Source organism: Anolis sagrei, chromosome 5 (genome assembly GCF_037176765.1).
Source record: "Anolis sagrei isolate rAnoSag1 chromosome 5, rAnoSag1.mat, whole genome shotgun sequence".
NCBI lineage: Eukaryota > Metazoa > Chordata > Lepidosauria > Squamata > Dactyloidae > Anolis > Anolis sagrei.
In genome coordinates this window covers 200,613,118-200,638,600 of record NC_090025.1, presented here as the reverse complement: position 1 = coordinate 200,638,600, position 25,483 = coordinate 200,613,118, and the positions used below count along the sequence as shown (strand labels likewise).

General features: G+C 47.3%; 2 protein-coding genes across 3 annotated transcripts; one reads left to right on the top strand and one right to left on the bottom strand.

The window, feature by feature from the left end:
• The first annotated feature begins 218 nt into the window (after positions 1 to 218).
• On the top strand, positions 219 to 10,460 carry LOC137097217 (zinc finger protein 436-like). Of its 2 annotated transcripts, none has more exons than XM_067469444.1 (2): positions 219 to 326; positions 4,234 to 10,460. In XM_067469444.1, exon 2 carries the CDS (start codon positions 4,456 to 4,458, stop codon positions 5,392 to 5,394), a length of 939 nt encoding a protein of 312 aa, XP_067325545.1. In that variant the 5' UTR covers positions 219 to 326; positions 4,234 to 4,455; the 3' UTR covers positions 5,395 to 10,460. The 2 variants fall into 2 exon arrangements, with proteins under 2 accessions (XP_067325545.1, XP_067325546.1); XM_067469445.1 differs by having other exon boundaries at positions 227 to 320.
• Positions 10,461 to 15,954: 5,494 nt separating this feature from the next.
• LOC132775584 (zinc finger protein 135-like) lies at positions 15,955 to 23,031 on the bottom strand. Its single transcript, XM_060776300.2, has 2 exons — positions 22,907 to 23,031; positions 15,955 to 18,379 (listed from the first exon to the last, which is right to left on the bottom strand). The coding sequence occupies exon 2, from the start codon at positions 18,226 to 18,228 to the stop codon at positions 17,113 to 17,115; it is 1,116 nt and encodes a 371-aa protein (XP_060632283.2). The 5' UTR covers positions 18,229 to 18,379; positions 22,907 to 23,031; the 3' UTR covers positions 15,955 to 17,112.
• Between the last annotated feature and the right edge of the window lie 2,452 nt (positions 23,032 to 25,483).

Genomic DNA, 25,483 nt, shown 5'->3' with positions numbered 1-25,483 from the left:
CTTGGACAATACACTTATGTATTATTATTATTTCCTGTCCTGCCGGAGGGAGGAATTCTGGCCGGGAAAGAGCCACGCCCCCCCCCTCTCTCTTCTCCGAGAAGCCCCGCCCCCTCTGCAGGCCAGCGCTCTCCCCCTCCCCCTCCCCTCCTCCCCCTCCCCCTCCCCCTCCTCCCCCTCCCCTTCCTCCTCTTCCGCGGGCCAGGCCAGCGCGGTGACGTCAGCGCGCCCTTGCTGCCGAGGCTCGGAGACCCCGCAGGCAGACCCTGTCCACGTTTCAGGAAGAAGGAGAAGAAGGAAGGAAGGAGGAGAAGGTGGAGGTGGAGGTGAGGAAGGGCGCTGCGGGTGGTGTTTGGGTGGGGGCCCCGCCTGCCCGCCTGCCTTCGGGGGTCCTTCCTTCCCTCGCCGCCCCGGCCCCCCTTTGCCCCCTTTGCCTCGCAGGCAGGCTTCGCGGCGCCGGCTGCCTTCCATATTCATTATTATGATTACCATGTGAGCTTATAGAGTAGAGTATACGTGTTGTTATGGCTTTAGTCACGCCAATCATATATCAACGGGTTGCTGTGCGTTTTCCGGGCTGCCAGGAAACGCCCCCAGCAGCATTCTCTCCTGACGTTTCGCCCACAACTATGGCAGGCCTCCTCACAGCTTGAGGGCTCCCTGGGAAACTAGGCCAGGGGGGCTTGTTTGTGTATATATATATCTATCTATATCCCTGCGGAATACTGTCCAGGCTGGGAGGGAGAAAGAGCTCTTCTCTGCCTGAGGCAAGGGGAAAGGATTCAATGGGCCAGCCCCAGTAGCATTGAATGGCCTTGCCCACAATCCCAGAGTTGGAAGAGGCCTCCTGGGCCATCATCCAGTCCAACCCCATTCTGCCAAGAAGCAGGAATATTGCATTCAAAGCACCCCCGACAGGTGGCCGTCCCGCTGCACAGTCAGCCAGGGAGGGTCTCGGCAGAGAGGTAGCCTGGCCTTTGTTGCCTGGAGACACCCTCTGTGGAATACTGTCCAGGCTGGGAGGGAGAAAGAACTCTTCTCTGCCTGAGGCAAGGGGAAAGGATTCAATGGGCCAGCCCATCCAGTCCAACCCCATTCTGCCTAGAAGCAGGAATTGCATTCAAAGCACTCCTGACAGGTGGCCACCCAGCTGCACAGTCAGCCAGGGAGGGTCTCGGCCTAGAGGTAGCCTGGCCTTCACAATTTAAAACGGGTGAAGGGGCCACCCCCCCCCCCCCGTTGTTCCTGCTTCCCCGGCCCTTTTCGGGCGAGAGGCCTAAATGTGGGGGCAGTTAGGACAAATATATAGAACATTAAAATCACAATAGGATTTAGAAAGATAAATGCTTTAAACTCTCTGATTCTTCCTAAAAGTGTTTCTTTCTTTGTGGAAGATTCCAAGAGAACGGCCTGTCTTGATTTTCCCCTGAAATGTCAAGGTCCTGTTTGAATTGCCAGTGTTTACAGCAGTGGTTCTCCACCTGGGGTCCCCAGATGTTTTTGGCCTACAACTCCCAGAAATCCCAGCTAGTTTACCAGCTGTTAGGATTTCTGGGAGTTGTAGGCCAAAAACATCTGGGGACCCCAGGTTGAGAACCACTGGTTTACAGAGTTGATTTGGCCGGGCAGAGCAAACCCACAAACTTGAGTGATTGATATATCATCGATTCCGCTTTGTCAACAGAACTTAGAACATCTACGGTTATATGGTGAGAGAGAGAGAGAGAGAGAGAGAGAGCGCCACCTCCCGGCCACTTCATGGAAACAGCAGGCACTTCCTGTTATCGAGAAAGCATCATTTTTACTGGTTTTCATATTAAGAAATAAGTTATGATGAAGTTTTAAAAAGTGAATTGTTGAGGGAGATTGTCTTGATGAAATCTGCTTTTAAATCTTATGTTTTTAAATTACTATAAGCGTATGAGAGTTATAATCCAATTAGAGATTTAAGGATCAAAACTTCAAAATCACCTCATGGTTTAAAGTACATGAAAATCATACAACCAGCAGAAGACGAGTCTCACGAAATGTTTGTCTGACCTGATAAGATGTCCTTGGTTAGAGAGTTTGAAGGCAACTGTGCATGTGAACGCCTGTTTTTCATGTGTTAATGATTATACTGAGTAAATTTCTAAATGTCAGGCTTGTCTTGCAGAAAAGGCATAATCAAAGCACCCCTGACAGATGGCCATCCAGCCTCTCAATAACAACAATAATAATAATAACATCATCCCCTGTGCCTTTAAGGGATTCACTGGCATGAGCCTCCCTCCAGCCTTGCGTGCTCTCCCTCGCCTGCGCACCATGTGCCGAGCACACCTGCTCTCCCCTCACCAGTCTCAGAAAAAGCCCCCCCCCCCCCCTTTAGCTGAGAGGAAGGCCAATCACAGCAGGAGGAAGGCTTTTGCAGGGAGGATTCACTGTCTGTTTCCAAAAAGGAAGAGGACGGGTGGAGGGGTTTTCAGCCTTCTCTGCCAAAGGGGCTCCTAAGACCATCAGAAATACGTGTTTTCTGATGGTCTTTGGTGACCCCCTTCGCGACACCCCCGGGGTCCCGACTCCCAGGTTGAGAAACGCTGGTCTCATGACTTCTGCCTTTCTAAAATGGAGTCAGAGCCCTGAACAAGCGCAGACCTGATCACATGATCTGCAGCCCCTCCCACTGCAAGGAGGTAAGGTAAAATTGCAAACCAATATAGGTAAAGGTAAAGGTAGTCCCCTGACATTAAGTCCAGTCATGTCTGACTCTGGGGTGTGGTGCTCATCTCCATTTCTAAGCCGAAGAGCCGGCGTTGTCTGTAGACACCTCCAAGGTCATGTGGCGTTACCTTCCCGCCGGAGCGGTACCTATTGATCTACTCACATTTGCATGTTTTCAAACTGCTAGGTTGGCAGAAGCTAGGGCTGACATCGGAAGCTCACCCCGCTCCCCGGAATCGAACCTGCGACCTTTCGATCAACAAGCTCAGCAGCTCAGCGCTTTAACTCACTGCGCCATCGGGGGCTCCTGCAAACCAATATACACATCTACAATACAGCAAGCAATTGGATACACAACAAACATATCATATATTACTGGAAATAGCACCCTTCTCAAGCCTCCACTAGTTGTTTGTTGTGCAAACCAATATACACTTTTACAATACAGCAAGCCATTGGATACACAACAAACATATCATATATTACTGGAAATAGCACCCTTCTGAAGCCTCCACTAGTTGTTTGTTGTGCAAACCAATATACACATCTACAATACAGCAAGCCATTGGATACACAACAAACAACTAGTGGAGGCTTGAGAAGGGGGCTATTTCCAATAATATATGATAGAGCAATATTTATATTTCAGACAGATAGATCGAGGATAGTTTTCCCCACGCTCAGGAAGACATTTGTACGGCCTCTTCTAGGAGAGGATTGGATAGAGTAGATGCCATTCTTCCCCAGGCTGGGATTTAATGGCTTAAATTGCTGCAAATACATCCCTACAACTCCGCATACATAACGAGTGTTTCTCTCGATCGGCGTCACCTGCTGAAAACCCTTTCCCCATAACAGAGGGCAGGGAATAAGAGAGGGGAGTGGACGGGGTGAAAAAGGCGGAGAGGAAGGAGGCTTTCCCGATTAAACTGTGCCTGGATTGGATTTGCCAGGCAGAAAGGCAACTTCTTTGGGAATTTGGGATTCTTTTGGGAAATGTAGGAAATTTGGTGGCAGCAGGGGTCTTTTATGGGATGAATAGGAAGCGGACCTGAGATCCCTTGTGACCTGAAAAGTGACCCAGATATTCATGAAATAATTAATAAAGGAATCGTTGTGTCTCATAGTATTCAACTTATACTGGCAATTCATGGAAACGCATCATTCAGAGTGAACGATGCCCTGTCTATGGTCTGCCTGACTGTCAGCCTTAGGTTTCTTTAGCCGTTCTTAGGGTCAAGCCAACAAAATCAGTGTGGCTCCTTATTATTGGACAAAGGTCCCTTTTTACCTTCCACCCACCCTTCCTTCTACAATTCATTCTTTTCACCCCCACCCCCTTCTTTCCTTCTGAAGTAATCTTTTCCTGTTTATGAATCTGTGATCACCTTTGCTGGTTTCTGTGTATATCCTTGAGACCTTCTAGGCATTTCCATTTTCAACATGAGCCATGAAGGAAAAAGAGGATAATTTTGGAAATGAAGGAGGTTTGTGGCTTCATGTTTAATCTTTCGCTTCTTCTTTCTTGACCAGGGAAATGAAGACCCTATGAAGTCTCCTCTGACATGATAAGAAAATATCAGTATCTAGTGCAGATTTGGGGATTTGGAAACCAAACTACAATACTGAAAGAAAACCTATAGGAAGAAGAAGTCCTCTCTAGGTGCTGATCTTGTGGTACTCACTTTTGATTAGAAAGAAAAAGGGAAGATTCAAGTGTCCATATTGCAATTAATCATATACATAGCTGTCAACATGGAGGAGAAACCCTATAAATGCCTGGAGTGTGGAAAGAGCTTCCCTCATAGTTCAGCTCTACAGTTACATCAAAGGACCCACACAGGGGAGAAACCCTATAAATGCCTGGAGTGTGGAAAGAGCTTCCCTCATAGTTCAGCTCTACAGTTACATCAAAGGACCCACACAGGGGAGAAACCCTATAAATGCCTGGAGTGTGGAAAGAGCTTTGCTCAAAATAGAAATCTATATGCACATCAAAGGACCCACACAGGGGGGAAACCCTATAAATGCCTGGAGTGTGGAAAGAGCTTCCCTCATAGTTCAGCTCTACAGTTACACCAAAGGACCCACACAGGGGAGAAGCCCTATAAATGCCTGGAGTGTGGAAAGAGATTTGCTCAAAATGGAAATCTATATGCACATCAAAGGATTCACACTGGGGAGAAACCCTATAAATGCCTGGAGTGTGGACAGAGCTTCACTGAAAATGGAAGTCTACATAAACATAAAAGGATTCACACTGGGGAGAAACCCTATAAATGCCTGGAGTGTGGACAGAGCTTCAGTACGAGTGGAATTCTCCGTTTACATAAAAGGATTCACTCTGGAGAGAAATCCTATAAATGCCAGGAGTGTGGTCAGAGCTTCTCTCGGAGTGGAACTCTACGTTTACATCAAAGAACACACACTGGGGAGAAACCCTATAAATGTCTGGAGTGTGGCCAGAGCTTCGCTCGGAAAGGACATCTAGAGCCACATCAAAGGATCCACACTGGGGAGAAACCCTATAAATGCCTGGAGTGTGGACAGAGCTTCACTGAAAGTGGAAGTCTACATAAACATAAAAGAACTCACACTGGGGAGAAACCCTATAAATGCCTTGAGTGTGGACAGAGCTTCACTCAGAGTTCAGGTCTACATTCACATCACGCCCGGCAAAATTGTTCAAAATAATTCGATCTCTTAACGACGGTTCCTACCGTCCCAAAAAGTGGTGATCAGGCCCCTTCAGCCGATGTTTTTCAGAGCTATTTTGCAGACAAGATCTTGCTACTTCGCCGGGACCTCCCCACCACAATTGATACAGTGAGAGAACTTGAGACTCTGTGGCCACTTGCTGGGCTCATCCTCGACCGGTTAATCCCGCTGGACGCAGGGGCTGTCAATAGGCTCATCGCTGCAGCTAGACCAACCACTTGCTCCCTCGATCCATGTCCCTCCTGGTCGGTGAAATCCTGCTTGGAGGGATTACGTGACCCTCTGTTGAAGATTATAAGCAGCTCTTTTGAGCAAGGAGTTTTCCCAGAGGGTTTAAAAGAGGCGATGGCCTCTCCCCTGCTGAAGAAGCCAGACTTAGATCGTTCGGTTCCCTCCAGTTACCGCCCAGTTTCAAATCTCTCGTTCCTGGGCAAGGTGATGGAGAGGGCAGCAGCGGAGCAGTTGCAGCAATTCCTAGACAACACAGCCGGTCTAGATCCCTTCCAATCCGGCTTCCATGCGGGGCACGGGACAGAGGCTGTGCTGGTCTCCATCACGGATCACCTTCGATGCCAGCTTGACCAGGGTGGGTCAGCCCTGCTTGTGTTATTGGATCTCACAGCAGCATTGGACACAGTCGACCACCATCTTTTGACCCACTGCCTTGCTGCTGTTGGGGTGAGTCAGGGGGAGAGCTTTGAACTGGCTGTCCTCCTTTCTTCACAACCGTGGACAGCGAGTGAGAGGGGAGGCCTGGTCTCTGAGAGGTCCCCCCCCCTCTCTCTCTCTTGTGGGGTACCTCCTCAGGGGGCCATTCTCTCCCCTCTGTTGTTTAACATCTATATGCGACCACTTGCTCAGCTGGTTCAAGGTTTTGGGCTTGAGTGTTACCAGTGCGCTGATGACACTCAGCTGGTGCTGAGGATGGAAGGCCGACCGGACTCTGTACCCGATAGTTTCCATCCGTGCCTCGAGGCCGTGACTGGATGGCTGCGTGCCAGCAGGTTGAGGGTGAATCCAGCAAAGACGGAGATCCTATGGCTGGGTCAACCGGGCAGTGGGGATGTCCAGCTGCCTATTGGAAATTCCCAGTGTCAAGACTTTGCGTCTAACAGCAACCAGACGCAGAGCCTTCACAGCAGTGGCACCCTCACTCTGGAACACTCTGCCACCTGAAGTCCATGCCTTGCGGGACTTATCAGCTTTCCGGAGGGCGTGTCAGACATATCTGTTTCGACAGGCCTTTGATTTGTGATATTGCTGTTTTTAAATTGTGTTAGATTTTAGCCATTCTTGTAAGCTGCTCCGAGCCCCAGGGGAGTGGCGGCATATAAGTTTGAACAATTAATCAATAAAATAAATAAAGACTCACACTGGGGAGAAACCCTATAAATGCCTAGAGTGTGGACACAGCTTTGCTGAGATTTCCAGTCTACGTTCACATCAAAAGACTCACATTGGGGAGAAAGCCTAGAATTGCCTGTAGTGTGGACAGAACTTTACACAGAGTGGAAGTCTATGTTCACATCAAAGGATTCACTCTGGGGAGAAACCCTATAAATGCCCGAAGTCTGAAAAGAATTCCACAAACTGTGCAAGTCTATGTTCACAACACAGGACTCGCAGTGGGGAGAAGCTCTATACTGGCCTGGAAAGAAATGGTTAAGGTTACATTTACAATGACACCGAGTTTTGTTCATCTAGAAAGAAAATTTGAAAGATTACAAAAATATATGGTAATTGCAACTAAAATCCTGTATCTTCAGAGATGATGGAAGGAAGAAGTTACCCCAACTCAAGTGAATTGACCGATGAAGATCTGCAAACGAGCAGAGATGGAGAAACTAACACTGCTGATTAAGGAAAAAAATTGATCACTTTCAACAAACATTGGAACTGTACAATCACTTTTTTATGGCAGCAATAGGGACATATGTCAAGTGTAAGATTTATGAATTAAACTAGTGGTATTTAAGGTGTCATAAATCATAAATGGGTAAAATAAAACTACTGTATGTTTGTGGGATTAACGTAATTCAAAAATCACTGGAAGAATTGACACCAAATTTGGACAGAAACACCAAGTGACCATCACTTTAAAAAAAACTGAAAGGGACTTTAAAACCCTATAAATTATTAAATAAGGTGCAGCACATGCACGGAAAGGGCTCCCTGGCCCCCTCCTGTGCAAGGGGGGGGGAGAAACAGCTGCAGGAAGTGTGGAAGGCTCCGGTGGGCTGGGCAGGCAGACCCTCAGCTTCCCCAGCCCCTCGATTTGGGGTCACACCCACCACCCCGCAGGCCCCTTCTGTCCTTCCCTTTGGGTCTACCCACCTCTGCCACGCTGGGGTCTCGTGAGGGCCCTCTTCACCTCCCTTTCAGTCTCCGTCCTCTCTTTGTCGGCCACAACAAGCAGGTCATTCATAAGGATGTTGAACTGCATTGGGCCTTGCAAGAAGGTCGTGGAGGACTTTGTCAAAGGAAGGCGTTACTGGAATCAAGATCTGCTCCATCCGTAGCATTCCCTTCATTTACCAAGCTTGTTACTCTTATCAAAAAATAGATAAGAGTCTGGCATGACTTGTTTTTGAGAAATCCATGCTGACTTTTAGTGATCACAGCATTTTTTTCTAAGTAAATCTGGTTTTAATGTCCCTTGTCTTTGTTTAACCAACCTCATTCTTGATACTGGGAGATTCTCAGGCCATGGGCCCATCCCTTCTGCTTTGTGTATATTTAACTCTGCTTAGTGTGAACCTCTGTAGTAACTGGAGTTGTTTGATCATTATTTTTGCCTATATTTTAAAGATTATTTTTGTGAATATTTCAATCAATATTTTAATATTTCTGCAAATATTTTAATGAATATTTTCAAAAATATTTTTGTAAAAATTTCTATACTTTCTGTGAATGAATTTAGGAATTTCTGTGTATATATTATTTGAGTATTTTGTGAATATTTCTGGAAATATTTTTCTGAACATTTATTGTGATTATTTCTATTAATATTGCTGCAATTTTGTATGATTATTTTTGTTAATATTTCCAGATTTTTTTTGATAATATTTCTATGAATATATTATTTATGAATATTTTAATGATTTTCTGTGAATATAAGGCAAAGGTTTTCCCCTGACAGTAAGTCCAGTCGTGTCTGACTCTAGGACTCTGGTGCTCATCTCCATTTCTAAGCCAAAGAGCCGGCGTTGTCCATAGACACCTTCAAGGTCATGTGGCCAGTATGACTGTATGGCGCGCCGTTACCTTCCTGCTGGAGCAGTACCTATTGATCTACTCACATTTGCCTGTTTTCGAACCTTTGCAGAAGCTGGGGCTGACAGCAGAAGCTCACGCCGCTCCCTGGATTCAAACCTTCAAATATTTTTGTGAATATTTCTGTAAATATGTATATAGTTATTTCTTGTGAATGTTTCTGCAAATATTAGCATATACAGCATCTCTCCCTAACAGCAGAATGAAAGACAAAGAACAATGATAACGTATTGTCGAAGGCTTTCATGGCTAGAATCAGTAGGTTGCTGTAAGTTTTTTCGGGCTATATGGCCATGTTCTAGAGGCATTCTCTCTTGTTCTAGAGGCATTCTCTCTTGTTCTAGAGGCATTCTCTAACAATGATAACGGCTGATGAAGATTAAGGAATTTGTTGAGATGGATATATTAAGTGAACTGTAATAATAATAGAATAATATAAACATACGCATATATATATATATATATATATGACATAGTATAATTATAGAAATAATATGTATATATAGAATATAATTGTAATATTATAATTAATATATAATATTAATATAATACTGATATATTTAGTACTAATGCCTGTCTTCCTCTTACTGCCTATACAATAATGCTCTCTACGTGGGGTTGCCTCTGAAGACTGCCCGGAAGCTGCAATTAGTCCAGCGCTAGGCAGCCAGGCTACTGACGGGAGCGGGGTACAGGGAACGCACAACTCCCTTCCTGCACCAACTCCACTGGCTGTCAATTAGCTTCCGAGCACAATTCAAAGTCCTGTTTTTAACCTATAAATCCCTATACAGTTCCAGCCCAGTTTACTTGTCCGAGTGTATTCTCCCCTATGAACCATCAAGGACATTAAGATCTTCTGGAGAGGCCCTGCTCTCAGTCCCACCACCTTTGCAAGCGCATTTGTTGAGAACGAGAGACAGGGCCTTCTCTGTGGTGGCCCCTCGGCTATGGAACTCTCTCCTGAGTGAGATTAGATCTGCCCCCTCCCTCTTGTCCTTCAGGAGGCTAGTGAAATCTTGGTTATGGAACGAAGCATTCCCAGAATAATAGCTGAGACTGGTTACAGACCAAAGTGAGTGACCACATATGCGGACCGAGTTGAACATGATTTTACCTTGGTGATTTGGTATCTATGCATTTTATCTATATGTATTTTAATCTTATATTGTTCTATGATGTTTTAACTTGTATTAGTGTGAAGTCTCGGCCTAGTTTTACCCCTCTGTTTTTTCCCCCTGTTTGCTCTCTGGAGGTGGACTGTTCCATTCTGCTAAGTCTTAGAGTCGGAGCTTAGGATCCCCAGAGACCGAGCTCGGTTGGTTCAGCCCATTCTGGCTCAGAGCTTGGTGGAAGGACTTTTCCCCTCCATTCTTCTTTTTGGACAGAGCTTTTAGTAGTTAGCCAGAACGTGTCTGGTCTGGCTTAGCGGTCTGGAACAGGCAATCCTTAGCACGTATTTGCCTGATAGATTAGATAGTACATGTACATGCCATAGATCAGAGCAGTACATGCCTTATAGAACATAGATAGTACATGCCTCAGAGTTTATAGAGTGCTTACCTCATAGAAAATATAGTTGTTGTTACTTCAGAGCACATACCACCCTTATATCTCATAGCCTCCTGTTGCCTATATTTACCTCAGAGTTATACCTTATACCTGTTCCTTACTATTCTAATTCTATACCATCAAAAATCAAACTGCACCTTTGTATACCTTGTTTTGATTCACCTTGATTGTTCAGTAAACTTTATTGGTTAAATTTAGTCTTGTCTCTAGAGTATTATTTTGGGAGAATTAAAGTATATACAGGGCATACCGATGGTTCCTGGGGAAATAGCCGGACACGTATAGTTTTCTCTTCATTTTCCCGGCGTGCCATCACAATTAGTAACATTGAATCCTTGTTGTAAGCCGGTCTGAGTCCCTCTACGGAGGTGAGAAGATCGGGATACAAAAGTTTTAAATAAATAATAAATTGTGTGTGTGTGTGTATAGTGTGTGTGTTTATGTATCAGTTGACTTTCAAATACCTGGCTAACGCTGGGTACCCAAGCTTATGTGCGTACGTGTGTGTGTGTGTGTATGCACGCTAGCTAAACCTGGACACACTTTGCTGTGGTGCTGCATGAAGTTACCTGGAAATAGGAATTGTAATTCCTGGTGTTTATGAGGTAATGTTTTGAATAATCAGTAATTCCATTTTTATCAGGGGCTCTTTTGGCTGCTCAAGTCCAGGCAGCTTCACTTTTCTGCTCGCGCAGCACATTTCTGGGGTTTCTCCTTTAAATTTCCTTCCTTTGCAGTACAGACAAACTGAGTCAATTTCTCGGAATTGAACAAATTTACACAAATATAAATATTGAATATTCGGTTTGTATGAGAGAGCATCCAGCCTCTGTTTAAAAGCTTCCAAAGAAGGAGCCTCCACCACACCCCGAGGCAGAGAGTTCCACTGCTGAACGGCTCTCACAGTCAGGAAGTTCTTCCTCATGTTCAGATGGAATCTTCTTTCCTGTCGTTTGAAGCCATTGTTCCATTGCATCCTAGTCTCCAAGGAAGCAGAAAACAAGCTTGCTCCCTCCTCCTCCCTGTGACTTCATCTCGCATATTTATACATGGCCCTCATCATGCCTCCTCTCAGCCTTCTCTTCTTCAGGCTAAACATGCCCAGCTCCTTAAGCTGCTCCTCATAGGGCTTGTTCTCCAGACCCATGATCATTTGAGTCGCCCTCCTCTGGACACATTCCAGCTTGTCAACATCTCTCTTCAATTGTGGTGCCCAGAATTGGACACAATATTCCAGGTGTGGTCTAAACAAAGCGGAATAGAGCACTATGCTCCTCTTGATGCAGGCCAAAATCCCATTGGCTTTTTTGCCACCACATCACATTCCTGGCTCATGTTTAACTTGCTGTCCACGAGGACTCCCAAGATCTTTTCCACACGTACTGCTCTCGAGCCAGGCATTGTCCCCCATTCTGTATCTTTGCATTTCTTTTTTCCTGCCAAAGTGGAGTCTCTTGCATTTGTCCCTGTTGAATTTTATTTTGTTAGTTGACCTGGTTTTTACTGTGGACAGTGGAGTGGTCAGGGTGGAAGAGCAAAATATTCTTTCATTGTCATGGTCTCACCATCACCTGATCAGTTGTAGGCTCACGGCGACCTCTAACCTCCGCAGGGGTGGGGGACCCGCTAAGATGGTCCGCCCCAGGAGACTGATAGATCCGGATGGACTTCTGAGGACTCTTGGGGTTCTTTCTGTCATGGAGCCTGATCCTGTTGATGTCCTGGTTGACCACTATCATAGCGCGATGGCTAGGGCAATTTACACGATCACCCCCGAACGTCCTCTCTCATTGCATAGAGTCAGGCCAACTCCTTGGTTCACTGAGGATTTGGCTGAGATGAAGCTCACGAGAAGGAGTCTAGAGGGCATCTGGAGGAAATCTCGGGGTGCCTCTGACTGAGAGCGGGCTAGAGCCTCCACTAGGGCTTATTCCGCAGCTTTGCAGGCAGCCAGGAAGACCTTCTCGACCGCCCGCATAGCATCTGCATCCAATAGACCTAAGGAGTTGTTTCAGGTTGTCGGAGAGCCCCTCCACTCTCCTGAGGTGGAGGGGGGCTCCTCAAGGACTCGGCAACTTGGTGCTGCGAGTTCGTGCACCATTTTGCAGATAAAGTCGCTCAGATTCACCTTGAGCTGGACTCCAGTTTAAATGCAATGTCAGAAGAGGTAACCAAGGCATCTGTCGGTCTGATCTTGTGGGATTCTTTCCGGCTTGTTCGTCCTGATGATGTGGATGGGAGCTGTGAGGGAGACCTTGGAGCTGTGAGGAAGACCACATCAGCCCTAGATCCTTGCCCGTCTTGGCTAATTAAATCATCCAGGGGTGGGTTATTAGATCGGTTTGTGTCGATTCTTAATGCATCATTGGCTCGAGGGAAATTTCCATCTGGTTTGAAGCAGGCTGTGGTGAGACCAACCCTGAAGAAGACCTCCCTTGACCCTACAGTTTTGAACAACTACAGGCCAATCTCTAACCTTCCCTTTTTGGGCAAGGTGCTGGAGCGGGTGGTGACCTCACAGCTCCAGGGATTCCTTGAAGACACTGATTTTCTAGACCAGTCGCAGTCTGGGTTCAGGCCTGGTCATGGCACCAAGACGGCTTTGGTCGCCTTGGTGGATGATCTCTGTAGGGAGCTGGACAGGGGGAGTATGACTCTGCTGGTTCTCTTGGACATCTCAGCGGCTTTCAATACCATCGACCATGGTATCCTTCTTGACCGGCTCTCCGGGATGGGTCTGTCGTGGCTCCGGTCCTTCCTGGAGGGTTGTCCCCAGATGGTGAAGCTGGGGGACACCTGCTCGGACCCCTGGCCTTTGACCTGTGGGGTCCCGCAAGGTTTCATTCTGTCCCCCATTCTTTTTAATATCTACATGAAACTGCTGGGAGAGGTCATCCGGAGTTTTGGAGTTGGGTGCCATCTCTACACAGATGACACCCAATTCTACTACTCTTTTCCACCTAATTCCAAGGAAGCCCCTTGAGTGCTGGACGAGTGCCTGACCACTGTAATGGTCTGGATGAGGACGAATAAGCTAAGGATCAATCCTGACAAGGCAGAGGTCCTTCTGATCAATTGTAGGCCGGATCGAGGTATAGGGTAGCAACCTGTGCTTGACGGGGTTGCACTCCCCCTGAAATCGCAGGTCCACAGCTTGGGTGTCCTCCTAGATTTGGCGCTGATGCTTGAAGCTCAGGTGTCGGCGGTGGCTGAGAGGGCATTCGCACATTTGAAGCTCGTGTGCCAGCTGCGACCGTACCTCGTGAAGTCGGATTTGGCCACGGTGGTCCACGCCTTAGTTACCTCTAGATTGGACTATTGCAATGCTCTCTACGTGGGGCTGCCCTTGAAGATGGCCTGGAAACTCCAGCTGGTTCAATGGGCGGCAGCCAGACTATTAACTGGAGTGAATTACAGAGAGCGGTCAACCCTTCTGTTTAAGGAGCTCCACTGGCTGCCGTTTATCTACCGGACCCAATTCAAGGTGCAGATCTTAGAATCATAGAATCAAAGAGTTGGAAGAGACCTCATGGGCCATCCAGTCCAACCCCCTGCCAAGAAGCAGGAATAGTGCATTCAAATCACCCCTGACAGATGGCCATCCAGCCTCTGTTTAAAAGTTTCCAAAGAAGGAGCCTCTTCCACACAACCTACCACCTACAAAGCCCTGAACAGTTTGGGACCCTCCTACCTGCGCAACCGTATTTCCATCTATGAACCCACACGATCCCTTCTATCTTCCGGAGAGGCCCTTCTTTCGCTCCCGCCCGCATCGCAAGTGCGACTTGTGGGGACGAGAGAGAGGGCCTTTTGTGTGGTGGCCCCCTGGTTCTGGAACTCACTCCCCAGAGATATTAGGCAAGCTCCCACACTGGCAATCTTCAGGAGGAATTTGAAAACCTGGTTATTCCAATGTGCCTTCAGTAATTGAATGTAAGACTCTCCCTGACCACAATTTGCACAAAATGTCCTTAGACGCACTTTATTTTATGGTTTGTGCAGTGAAATCCTTCCTCATTCCCGGAGCCTCCTCCTTATAATATGCACTGTCCTATCTCCCAGAGTTTTTTAAAAAAATTATCCTTGCATCTGGCCCTGCCTAGTGAAATTTCCTGTGTTTTTAATGCTTGATTTTATATTGTTGTGTTGTATATTATTTGGACTTTGCATTTTATGTATTTTGCTTGTTTTATTGTGTTTTGTGTTATATTGCTTGTATTGTATTGATGGGCGTGGGCTCATGTAAGCCGCACCGAGTCCCCCTGGGGAAGATGGAGTGGGTATAAATAAAGCATTATTATTGTTATTGTTATTGTTGTTATTATTATTATTATTATTATTATTATTATTATTATTATTCCACCGCAAGCTGGTTTAAGGAAGGGCAAAAGCTGCACATCACAAGTGTTGAACCTGACTCAGCACATAGAAGATGGTTTTGACAAGCAGCGGAGTTGCTTTCATAGGCCTGTCTATACACCAAACTAATATATAACCACAAGTACAACAGTATGCATTAGTCAATAATCAATAAACAGTTATGAAATAGAAACTTATATTGAATAAACAAGTACACAATTTACAATTATAATGTTGATGCTCCGTACATCAAAATGAATATCAAACTAAACATAAATTAGACATTTGTGAAGTCAGTCAGTTGAACTGAAAAGTCTTTAGAACACACAACCGGTTTCAACTTTTTTAGTCTTCCTCAGGTGACTATTGTAATGAATTAACTGGAGCTTATAACATTTTCACATAAATAGTTATAAGTCAGGTATAAGTACTCACAATTGTACATTCCCGTGACAACACTTTACATTCCTCTCTCAAGTAGTATTCTTAGATCTTTTTTTCAATTTATATCAATGGTGGGTACGAAAAAGGAACAAACAGTTGCAGTGATCTTTCGGCAGTCCATTGCTCTGGTCAGCTGCAAACCCTCAATCCTCCGGGTTTGAGTGTGTCTACCTGAAGGTGGGAACCCAAGACAGGTTGGGGATTCTGCTGGTGTACCACCCACCCCGCGACTCAGCAGTTTCCCTGCCTGAACTAGAAGTGGTCTCCAATCTGGCCTTAGTCTCCCAGCAACTGGTAGTTCTGGGAGATTTCAACATTCACACAGAGACTATATTAACAGGTACAGCTCAGGATTTCATGGTTGCCATGACAACCATGGGGCTGACTCAAGTAATTAATATCTGTCCACATGCATCAGGCCAGTCACACACTTGATCTAGTTTTCATTGCGGACGGTAGTCAGAGTGGAAGAGCAAAACATTCTTCCATTGTCATGGTCTGACCACCATCTGATCACTTTAAGACTCACGGTGACCTCTAACTTCCACAGGAGTGGTGGACCCATTAAAATGGTCCACCCCAGGAGACTTGTGGATCCAGAAGGACTCCTGACCTCTTGGGGATCTTCCTGTCCTGGAGTCTAACAATCCTGTCAACACTCTGGTTGATCGTTATAATAGTGAGATGTCTAGGGCAATTGAAACGATCGCTCCCAAACGTCCCCTCTCGTTGCATAGAGTTAGGTGCTGTTACTGCCTATTACAGGGATGTGTGTTTTGCATCTTAAGAACAGACAAGCACCTCAAGCCCTGAGGAAGACCTGAGAAGGAATCCCACTGGAGCATTACAGTGCACCCAAATACCTGGGAGTCACTCTGGACTGGGCTCTGACTTACAAGAAGCACTGCCTGAATACCAAGCAAAAAGTGGGTGCTAGAAATAATATCATACGAAAGCTGACTGGCACAACCTGGGGATCACAACCAGACACAGTGAAGGCATCTGCCCTTGCGCTTGGCTACTCTGCTGCTGAGTACGCATGCCCAGTGTGGAACACATCTCACCATGCTAAAACAGTGGATGGGGCTCTTAATGAGACCTGCATTATCACAGGCTGTCTGCACCTTACACTGTTGGAGAAATTATACTGTCTAGCCAGTATTGCACCACCTGACATCCATCGGGAAGTAGCAACCAATAATGAAAGGACCAAGGCAGTGACATCTCCAGCCCATCCCGTTTGGATATTGGCCAGCATGCCAACGCCTTAAATCAAGAAATAGTTCTCTTAGATCTACAGAGACACTTGCTGGAACACCTCAGCAAGCGAGAGTCCAAAAGTGGCAGGCTCAAACCCAGAACCTCAATCAATGGCTGACACCAAATGAGAGATTCCCTCCGGGGCATACAGAAGACTGGGCGACTTGGGAGGCGCTGAGCAGACTGCGCTCTGGTACCACGAAATGCAGAGCTGACCTTAAGAAATGGGTCTACAAAGTGGAGTCCATGACATGCGAGTGTGGAGAAGACCAAACAACAGGCCACCTATCAGAGTTAGGGTTAGGGATGGCCATCTGTTGGGGGTGCTTTGAACACGATTGTCCTGTTTCTTGGAGGGGGTTGGAGTGGATGGCCCATGAGGTCTCTTCCAACTCTATGATTCTATTATAATGCAGCCTGAGTTCTGCCACATGCGCAGTGGAGGACCTTCTTATAGCAACACCTGAGGCACCAAGTGGCCAGCTACTGGTCAAAGGACATTTAATAGAATGTCGAGTTTTTAAACTTTGTTTTTTCTCAAATACAGTGGTTCATTCCTGATAAGATAAATAAAAAAATTAATTCTACAGAACAGCTAAGGGGTGATTGCCAAATTGCAAAAATGGAGTACCACACCTGACTGTCATGCATTATGGGTTTTATAGTCTCAAATTTGAGACTATCTCGTTCTATCAGGGCCATTCTGCAAGACCACAATATGATTACATAGCCCAACAACGTATTTATGAGAATTGCCTTTTTACGTCTTAGAGAGTCTCTCTGGTGTCAAATACCACCTTTCACTCCAGTGTGAATTCTACAATGTCTCTGTAGACCTCCGCTCACAGGGAAGCTCTTTCCACACTCCAGACATTTATAGGGATTATCCCTCGTGTGAATTCTTTGATGTTGATACAGATATCCACTGTAAGCAAAGCTCTTTCCACACTCCAGGCATTTATAGGGCTTCTTCCCGGTGTGGATTCTATGATGTTTATCTAGATTTCCACTGTCAGCAAAGATCTTTCCACACTCCAGGCATGAAAAGGGTTTCTCCCCGGTGTGGGTTCTATGATGTCTACGTAGACTCCCACTGTGAGTGAACTTCTTTCCACACTCCAGGCATGTATAGGGTTTCTCTCCAGTGTGGGTTCTATGATGTCTATGTAGAGTTCCACTGTGAGCGAAGCTCTTTTCACATTCCAGGCATGTATAGAGTTTTTCTCCAGTGTGGATTCTATGGTGTTTATGTAGACTTCCACGGTCACTGAAGCTCTTTCCACACTCAAGGCATGAAAAGGGTTTCTCCCCAGTGTGGGTTCTATAATGTAAATGTAGATGTCCACTGTGAGTGAAGCTCTTTCCGCACTCCAGGCATTTATATGGTTTCTCCCCAGTGTGAATCCTATAATGGCTTTGTAGATTGCCACTCCCACTGAAGCTCTTTCCACACTCCAGGCATGTATAGGGTTTCTCCCCAGTGTGGGTTTTTTGATGTGAACGTAGGCCACCCTTGCGAGCAAAGCTCTTTTCACACACCAGGCATTTATAGGGTTTCTCCCCAGTGTGAGTCCTCTGATGTGAACGTAGACTTCCACTCTGAGTGAAGCTCTTTCTACATGTCGTGCATTGATAGGGCTTCTCCCCAGTGTGAGTCCGTTGATGTGAACGTAGACTTCTAATCTTACTGAAGCTTTTTCCACACTCGAGACATGTATAGGGTTTCTCCCTAGTGTGGGTTCTTTGATGTTGATATAGATTTCCACGCTTACTGAAGCTCTTTCCACACTCCAGACATTTATAGGGTTTCTCTCCAGTGTGTGTTCTTTGATGTGAACGTAGACTTCCACTCGCAGTGAAGCTCTTCCTGCACTCAAGGCATTTATAGGGCTTCTCCTCCATGTCAGAAGACCTAAGAAGGACTTCCTCCTCTTATAAGACTCCCTTCTTTACTACACTTTTTGTTTCCAAATTCCTCAGTATACGGTAGATGCTGTTTTCTTTCTCCTCTTTCTCCTCATGCCAGAAGCGGGTCCACAGAATCCTCACTTCCCTGGTTAAGGAAGAAGAAGCAAAAGATTAAACACCTCATAAATCTCTGTCACGAATACTTCCATCAGTGATGTAACAACTTTTCTTGATCTCCACAAGATTCCAAACATGCTGTTCTCAATGTTTCTTGATTTCATATCATAGAATTCTAGAGTTGGAGAGACCTGGTGAGCCATCCAGTCCAACCCCCGTCCGCCAAGAAGCAGAAAATCGCATTCAAAGCACCCCTGACAGATGGCCATCTAGCCTCTATTTAAAAGCCACCAAAGAAGGAGCCTCCACCACAGTCGAGGACAGAGAGTTCCACAGCTCTCTTACACAGTTAGGAAGTTCTTCCTAATGTTCAGATAGAATCTCCTTTCCTGTAGTTTGAATTCATTGTTCCGCATCCTAGTCTCCAGGGAAGCAGAAAACAAGCCTGCTCCCTCTTCCCTATGACTTCCTCTCACATATTTATACATGGCTATCACGTTTTCTCTTCTGCAGGCTAAAAATGCCCAGCTCTTTAAGCCGCTCCTCATAGGGCTTGTTCTCCAAATCCTTGATCTTTTCTCTGGACATATTCCAGCGTAGAGTCAACATCTCCCTTCAAATGTGATGCCCAAAATTTACTTAAAACATTTATATTCTGCCCTTCGTACTCCGAAGGGGACTCAGGGCAGAGCACAGCCTATAGACAGCATGCATTCCATGACAGAACATAAAGTAACTATAAATATACACAAACACTAAAAGCAGTGACATCTACTTTTGGACACAGTATTCCAGACGTGGTCTGATCAAGGCAGAAGAGAGCATGGGGAGCATGACTTCCCTGGATCTAGACACTAGGCTCCTGTTTATGCAGGCCAACATCCCATGGGTTTTTTTTGCCGCCATGCGGCATTCCTGGCTCATGTTTCCCTTCCTCCCGTGAGGACTCCAAGACCTTTTACAGGCTCCCCCCCCCCACCCCCCATTCTTTCTCTTTGTGTTTCCTATTCACTGTAGTTTATTAATCTGTCTAATTATGATGTGCAGTGTGTGCTATCTGTTTATGTGGTTTATGATGTTTTGTTCAATTTTTATATTATGTTTATTTTGCTGTTTTTGTTTTTTGCCATGTATGCCACTTTGAATCCCACCCAGGGGAGACAAGTGGGATAAAACACATACATACATACATACATACATACATACATACATACATACATAATACTGGCATCACTGATTGCAGCTTCATGAGGAGCAGGCATGAGAGCCATGTATAAATATGTGGAAGGGTGTCCTAAGGAAGAAGGAGAGGCTTCCTTTCTGCTGCCCTGGAAACGAGGACTCAATGGAGCCATAGGTTCAAGTGACAGGAAAGCAGATTCCACCTGAACCTTAGGGAGAACTTCCTGATTGTACAAGCCATTCAACAGTGGAACTCTCTGCCTTGGAGTCCAGCGGAAGCTCCTTCCTTGGAAGCTTTTAAGCAGAGACTGGATGACCATCTGTCAGCGATATTTTGACTGTGCTTTTCCTACATGGAACAGAGGGGTTGGGCTGTGGTCTCTCCCACCTCTATCATTCTATGATTCCATTGGCTCTGCGTAGCCTCTTCGGAATGACCAGATTCACCATGGGATGCTTTCCTGGGCGGACATGCTGCGAGGCCCAAGACACACCTTTGTTATTATCATGCAATAAATCTTTGTTGGAATCCTAAAGTCAATGGGAATTCATCTCAGGAAACAGGAAGAAATTTCACAAGGGTTTGTCATGCTGGGGTCACGAAAAGGTGGCTTCCCTTATTATTTTTATACACAGGTACATACATGGGGTTGATAAGGTATACATGCTGCAAGTCGCTTCTGCTTCTGCTTCTGCTGAGTATGCATGCCCAGTGTGGAACACATCTCACCACACTAAAACAGTGGATGTGGCTCTGCGCCCTACACCACTGGAGAAATTACACTGTTTAGCCGGCATTGCACCACCTGACATCCGCTGGGAAGTAGCAGCCAATAGTGAAAGGACCAAGGCTGAGACATCTCCAGCTCATCCCTTGTTTGGGTCTCAGCCAGCATGTCAACGACTTAAATCAAGAAATAGTTTTCTAAGATCTACAGAGACACTCGCTGGAACACCTCAGCAAGCGAGAGTCCAAAAGTGGCAGGCTCAAATCCAGAACCTCAATCAATGGCTGATACCAAATGAGAGACTCCCCCCTGGGCACACAGAGAACTGGGCAACTTGGAAGGCGCTGAACAGACTACGCTCTGGCCCCACGAGATGCAGAGCCAACCTTCAGAAATGGGGCCACAAAGTGGAATCCACAACATGCGAGTGCGGAGAAGAGCAAACCACTGACCACCTGCTGCAATGCAACCTGAGCCCTGCCACATGATGCACAAGGGAGGACCTTCTTGCGGCAACACCAGAGGCACTCCCAGTGGCCAGGTACTGGTCAAAGGACATTTAATCAACCACCAAGCTTGTAAACTCTGTTTTGTCTGTTTGTTAAAATTTTGTTAAAATGTAATACAATTGTCTGGTTGCTACTGACACGATAAATAAATAAATAAGGTATACATGGGGAAAAGGGAAAGGGAGATTCATATTGGCCCACCCCACCCACCAGAGTTCATAGAGAGTTTAAAGTTATGAAACCATAAAACCCTATAATCGTAGAAAGGGAGTCCATGGGGCGTGAAAGAAGAAAAAGTTCCAAAAAGTTTTTCAAAGTCCTTATGAGTTGACAAAAGTCGTTTAAAGTTGTAGAATCCATGGGGGCAAGTTGGGGAAGGTGCCCCGGAGTCCACTGAGTCCTTACGAGATGACTGCCAGTGCTGGAGGTTGAGCTCCACGTTGGAAAATGGAGAAAACTATAGATCCCATCTCATCAAGGACCGGGATGACCCGTCGGCTTCCTGGAGGTCCCAAGGAGTGGACGCAGCAGGTTCCCCAGGTCAACAGGCTCTTCAGGCATCAACGAGATGGCGGCAGCGATGTTGTAGCAGCGGGGAGCCAGAAGGGCTCCATCATGTTAAGTTTTGGGGGGCAAAGGGGGTTATTCCAGGGGCGGAGAGGTTGGCCATTAGTCTTAGAATCTGCCCGGGAGAAGAATTTTGGAGCGATCCATTGACTCGTGGATATGGGGACCCAAAGGGTTTTGGTATCCACAGTTCAAAGGAGCGCAGTTTCGGCCTCCCGGGATGCCAGGAAAGCCTCCTGGGCGAGCTTGCAGCGGGCCGTGGCTCGGGAAAGGAAAGGTTCATGCTTGAGAAAGTCGGAGCCAGTGAACAGACTCAGTGTATCACTCTGGAGAGTGAAAGGGTTACCATTAATTGATACTTTATTGGGGGATTGGTTACAATGTGAGGTTGAGGGGAAGAACGCAAGGCAGGAAAAAAGGAGTCTTTGGTTGAAGCTGCTCCCGTGGCCACATTCCCAATGATGTTGGCCCAAGCGCGCAATGGAGAACTACGGAACTCCCTGCTGCAGGTCAGATCGGCTTCAAGGCAGGGGCCATTAATCCAGCTTCTGTTTCCAAAGAAGGAGCCTCCACCACACGTCAGGGCAGAGAGTTCCACTGCTGAACAGCTTGTATGGATGGCTCTTGGGGGTCCTTTTCAAATTATGATTATTATTACTGGGTTGTTGTAGGTTTTTCCGGGCTATATGGCCATGTTCTAGAGGCATTTTCTTCTGACGTTTCGCCTGCATCTATGGCAAGCATCCTCAGAGGTAGTGAGGTCTGCTGGAAGTAGGAAAATGGATTTATATATCTGTGGAATGACCAGGGTGGGACAAAGGACTCTTGTCTGCTGGAGCTAGGTGTGAATGTTTCAGCTGACCACCTTGATTAGCATTGGATGGCTTGGAAGTGCCTGGGGGAATGTTTTGTTGAGAGGTGATTTGATGTGCCTGATTGTTTACTCTCTGCTATTTTGCTGTTGTAATTTTTGAGTTTTTTAATACTGGTAACTGTATTTTGTTCATTTTCATGGTCTCTTCCTTTCTGTTGAAATTCCCCACCTGCTTCTTGTGGATTTCAGTGGCTTCTCTGTGTAGCCTGACGTGGTGGTTGTGAGAGTGGTCCAGCATTCCTGTGTTCTCCAATAATAATCTGCTGTGTCCAGGTGGGTTCCTCAGGTGCTCTGCTAGGGCTGACTTCTCTGGTTGAAGGAGTCTGCCCTGCCTTTCAATAATAATAAATTATTATTATTATTAGTAGTAGTAGTAGTATTGATATTATTGAGGATGGGTGGCCATCTGCGGGGGGGGGGGGGCTTTAATGGTGCTTTTTCTGCCTGGCAGAATAAGGGAGGGGGGTTGGGCTGGGTGGCCTTTGGGGTCCCTTCCAACTACTATTACTATTGTGCAGAGACTGGGTGGCCATCTGCCCGGGGGGCTCTGCTGGTGCTTTTCCTGCCTGGCAGAATCAGGGCTGGGTGTCCTCTGGGGTCCCCTCCCACTCTTTCTTGTATTGTGACGATGCCGAGGGAGGGGGGGGAGGGGGGCGCTTCCCTTGGGCCCCTTCCCGCCCCCCTCCCCACCTCACCGTCTCTTCGCTGACTTCCTTCCTTCCTTCCTTCCTTCCTTGCCTCTTCCTTCCGAAATGGAGGGGCGGGGACTGCGGTGACGTCATGCCTCCCTCCCACCTTCCCGCTGGAGACGTAGTGGGGGCGGGGCCAAGGGAGCTCCTCTCTTCAGCCCCCCCTCCCCCCCCCGAAATTCTCATGGTGGTCCACGAGAAGGCCTTCCTGGTGCATTACTTAAACTGTTCTGTTTATTCCTATCATGATCTGATCACCCTACTCAATAGATCCCATCTGCATGGAGGGGGGATTATTGGGGTAACGGTACAAAAGGTTTGCTAGGCTACACCCTCTTTCACTCAGACTCAGCCCCCCCTGAAACTCCCCCCTGAAAAATATTCAGCCCCCCCCCCCCCCCCCAAACGAAATCCTGGCTACGGGCCTGGGCCCAGCCAATGGGAGGGCGCGGGAGGGCTGCCTGGGGGTCCGCAGCGCTCCCATTGGAGCAGGAGGGGCAGGCGGGGAGGAAAGGGGCGGGGCAGAGGGGAGGCCCCAAGGGACGCCAGAGGGCACCCAGCCGGACCCTGCTCCGGCCAGGAGGGAAGCGGGGCACAGTCCGAGCCCTCCCGGGAGATGGCCTCGCAGTCAGCAAGGGGGCTCCTCAGAAGAGCCTCAGGCGGCGCGAGCGAGAGGGGGGGCGGCTTCCATCAGAAGGGAAACCCGCCGCCGCCCGGGATTCCGGCCAGGAAGGCTTCGGCCGGACGCGGAACCCGAGGGGGCCCCCCTGAGCCCGCCCCAGAGTCCTCTCTCCCTCCCTCCCTCCCTGGGAAGCCTCGCCTTTGACGTCAACACAGAGAGAGAGGGAGACCGTGGGGGGGGGGGCTGGGGGGGGGGTCCGGGCAGAGCCCTCTTCGCCCATCTTCCAACTATGATTAATATATGAAGCAAAGCATCCCTTTCGAGCAGTCACAGGCGAACTTTAGCCCTCCCTCCCTCCAGGTGTTTTGGACTTCAACTCCCACAATTCCTAGCAGCCGGTAGACTGTTCGGAATCGTGGGTGTTGGAGGCCCAAACCCCTGAAGGGAGGGCCAAAGTTGGCCCGTGCCTGCTCTAGAGGCCTCGATCCGGAGCAGGCTTGTAAGGGGCCCGCAAAGGCCATGCAGCCCAACCCCCTTCTTCCATAGAGGGAGGGATAGAGGGGAATATCGGGTCAAGGCCTCCCGCCAGATGGCCATCCGACCTAAGAGACTCCAGAGACAAGGCTCCGCTGGATTGGCAGGAAGCAGCACGTTCCCCTGTTGAACAGCTCTAAGGGTCCCAGGGTTGTTATTCCAGGTGAAAAGGTTTGGCCAAAGCACAACATGGTGAGACTGTGACTTCTGTCGATGCCCCGGGTTGGATGGCACTGGCTTTTTCAACTGCTGCTGCATCATCCCACTGCTGGCTCATGTTCAGCTTGCGCTCTCCAAATGATCTCGAACACGATTTTGGGAGGCCCTGCCAGACCCAAAAAGAGGATCCGGAACACCTGGCAAGACAGCAAGCACCAAGGAAGATTTCCCCCTCAAATTTTCCAAATAAAGTCTCACCAAGTTGAAGCAAAAGCCACCGAGGTTTTATTCATTCCAACTGGAACGGAGGACGACCGCAGTTATCTGCCCGAGGAGGCAACATGCTGGCTGGGCAGGGAATATTATTATAATAATATAATAATAAAATAATAATAATAAATAATAATAATATTATTATGTATAGGGCTGTCAGGTCCAAACGTTCCCATGTCCAACCCCCCCCCCCCCCCCCCCCGAGCTGGCTTCGTTGTGATTGGCTGTAACGTCAGCAAGCCAAATAGGAAATCCAGTGAGAGCCTGAGCCCCGTTTGGCCGCTCAGCCAATGAGGTGGAAGGAGGTGGGCAACAGGGAAACAATCAAAAATGTCATGATGATGGGTTATGAATGGCCATAGATTCCATTGTCCTGGATAGTCCAGGAAGAGGGGCCATTCACTTATTGTCCATGCAAATGAGTTTCTGTCAAGACCTTTGTTAAGGGGATTATTGGCTCAGGAAGTTTGGAAATTCCTGAGCCTTGAGTTGGTAGTAAACTTCATGAAAGCATTATCTTACTTCATATTTCCATACAGACATATAATGGATGGGGGCATGGGCATATACAGAGTCCATATGGGAAGGGGGAGGCATGCAGGGTCAAGGGAAGATTCATCTTGGTCACCCAGAGTTTATGTAAGATGATGCAAAGCTCACTGAAGCACTGAGCCATTCATAAAACAGGAGATTTGATGTCAGGCACCAACCCTCCCCTCATAATTAAGGGATAGGGATTTATAGTTCTGCAAAGGGCAAGGGCACCAGACTACACAACAAGGGTTAAGCCTTGGCCACATTGCCAAGGCACTGACAACAACGAGGACCCCATGAGGCTTTTTTGGGAAATGGCTGGATCCTGGGGCTTCTGCCCTTTTGTGAGAGATCTAGTTCGCCAAGGGCCGGACAATGGATTCTGTTGCTGCCTGACCCAGCGCTCACAACTGGGTTCCTGTTTCCTTTTTTTGTGACTCTCTGACTTATGCACTGGACTA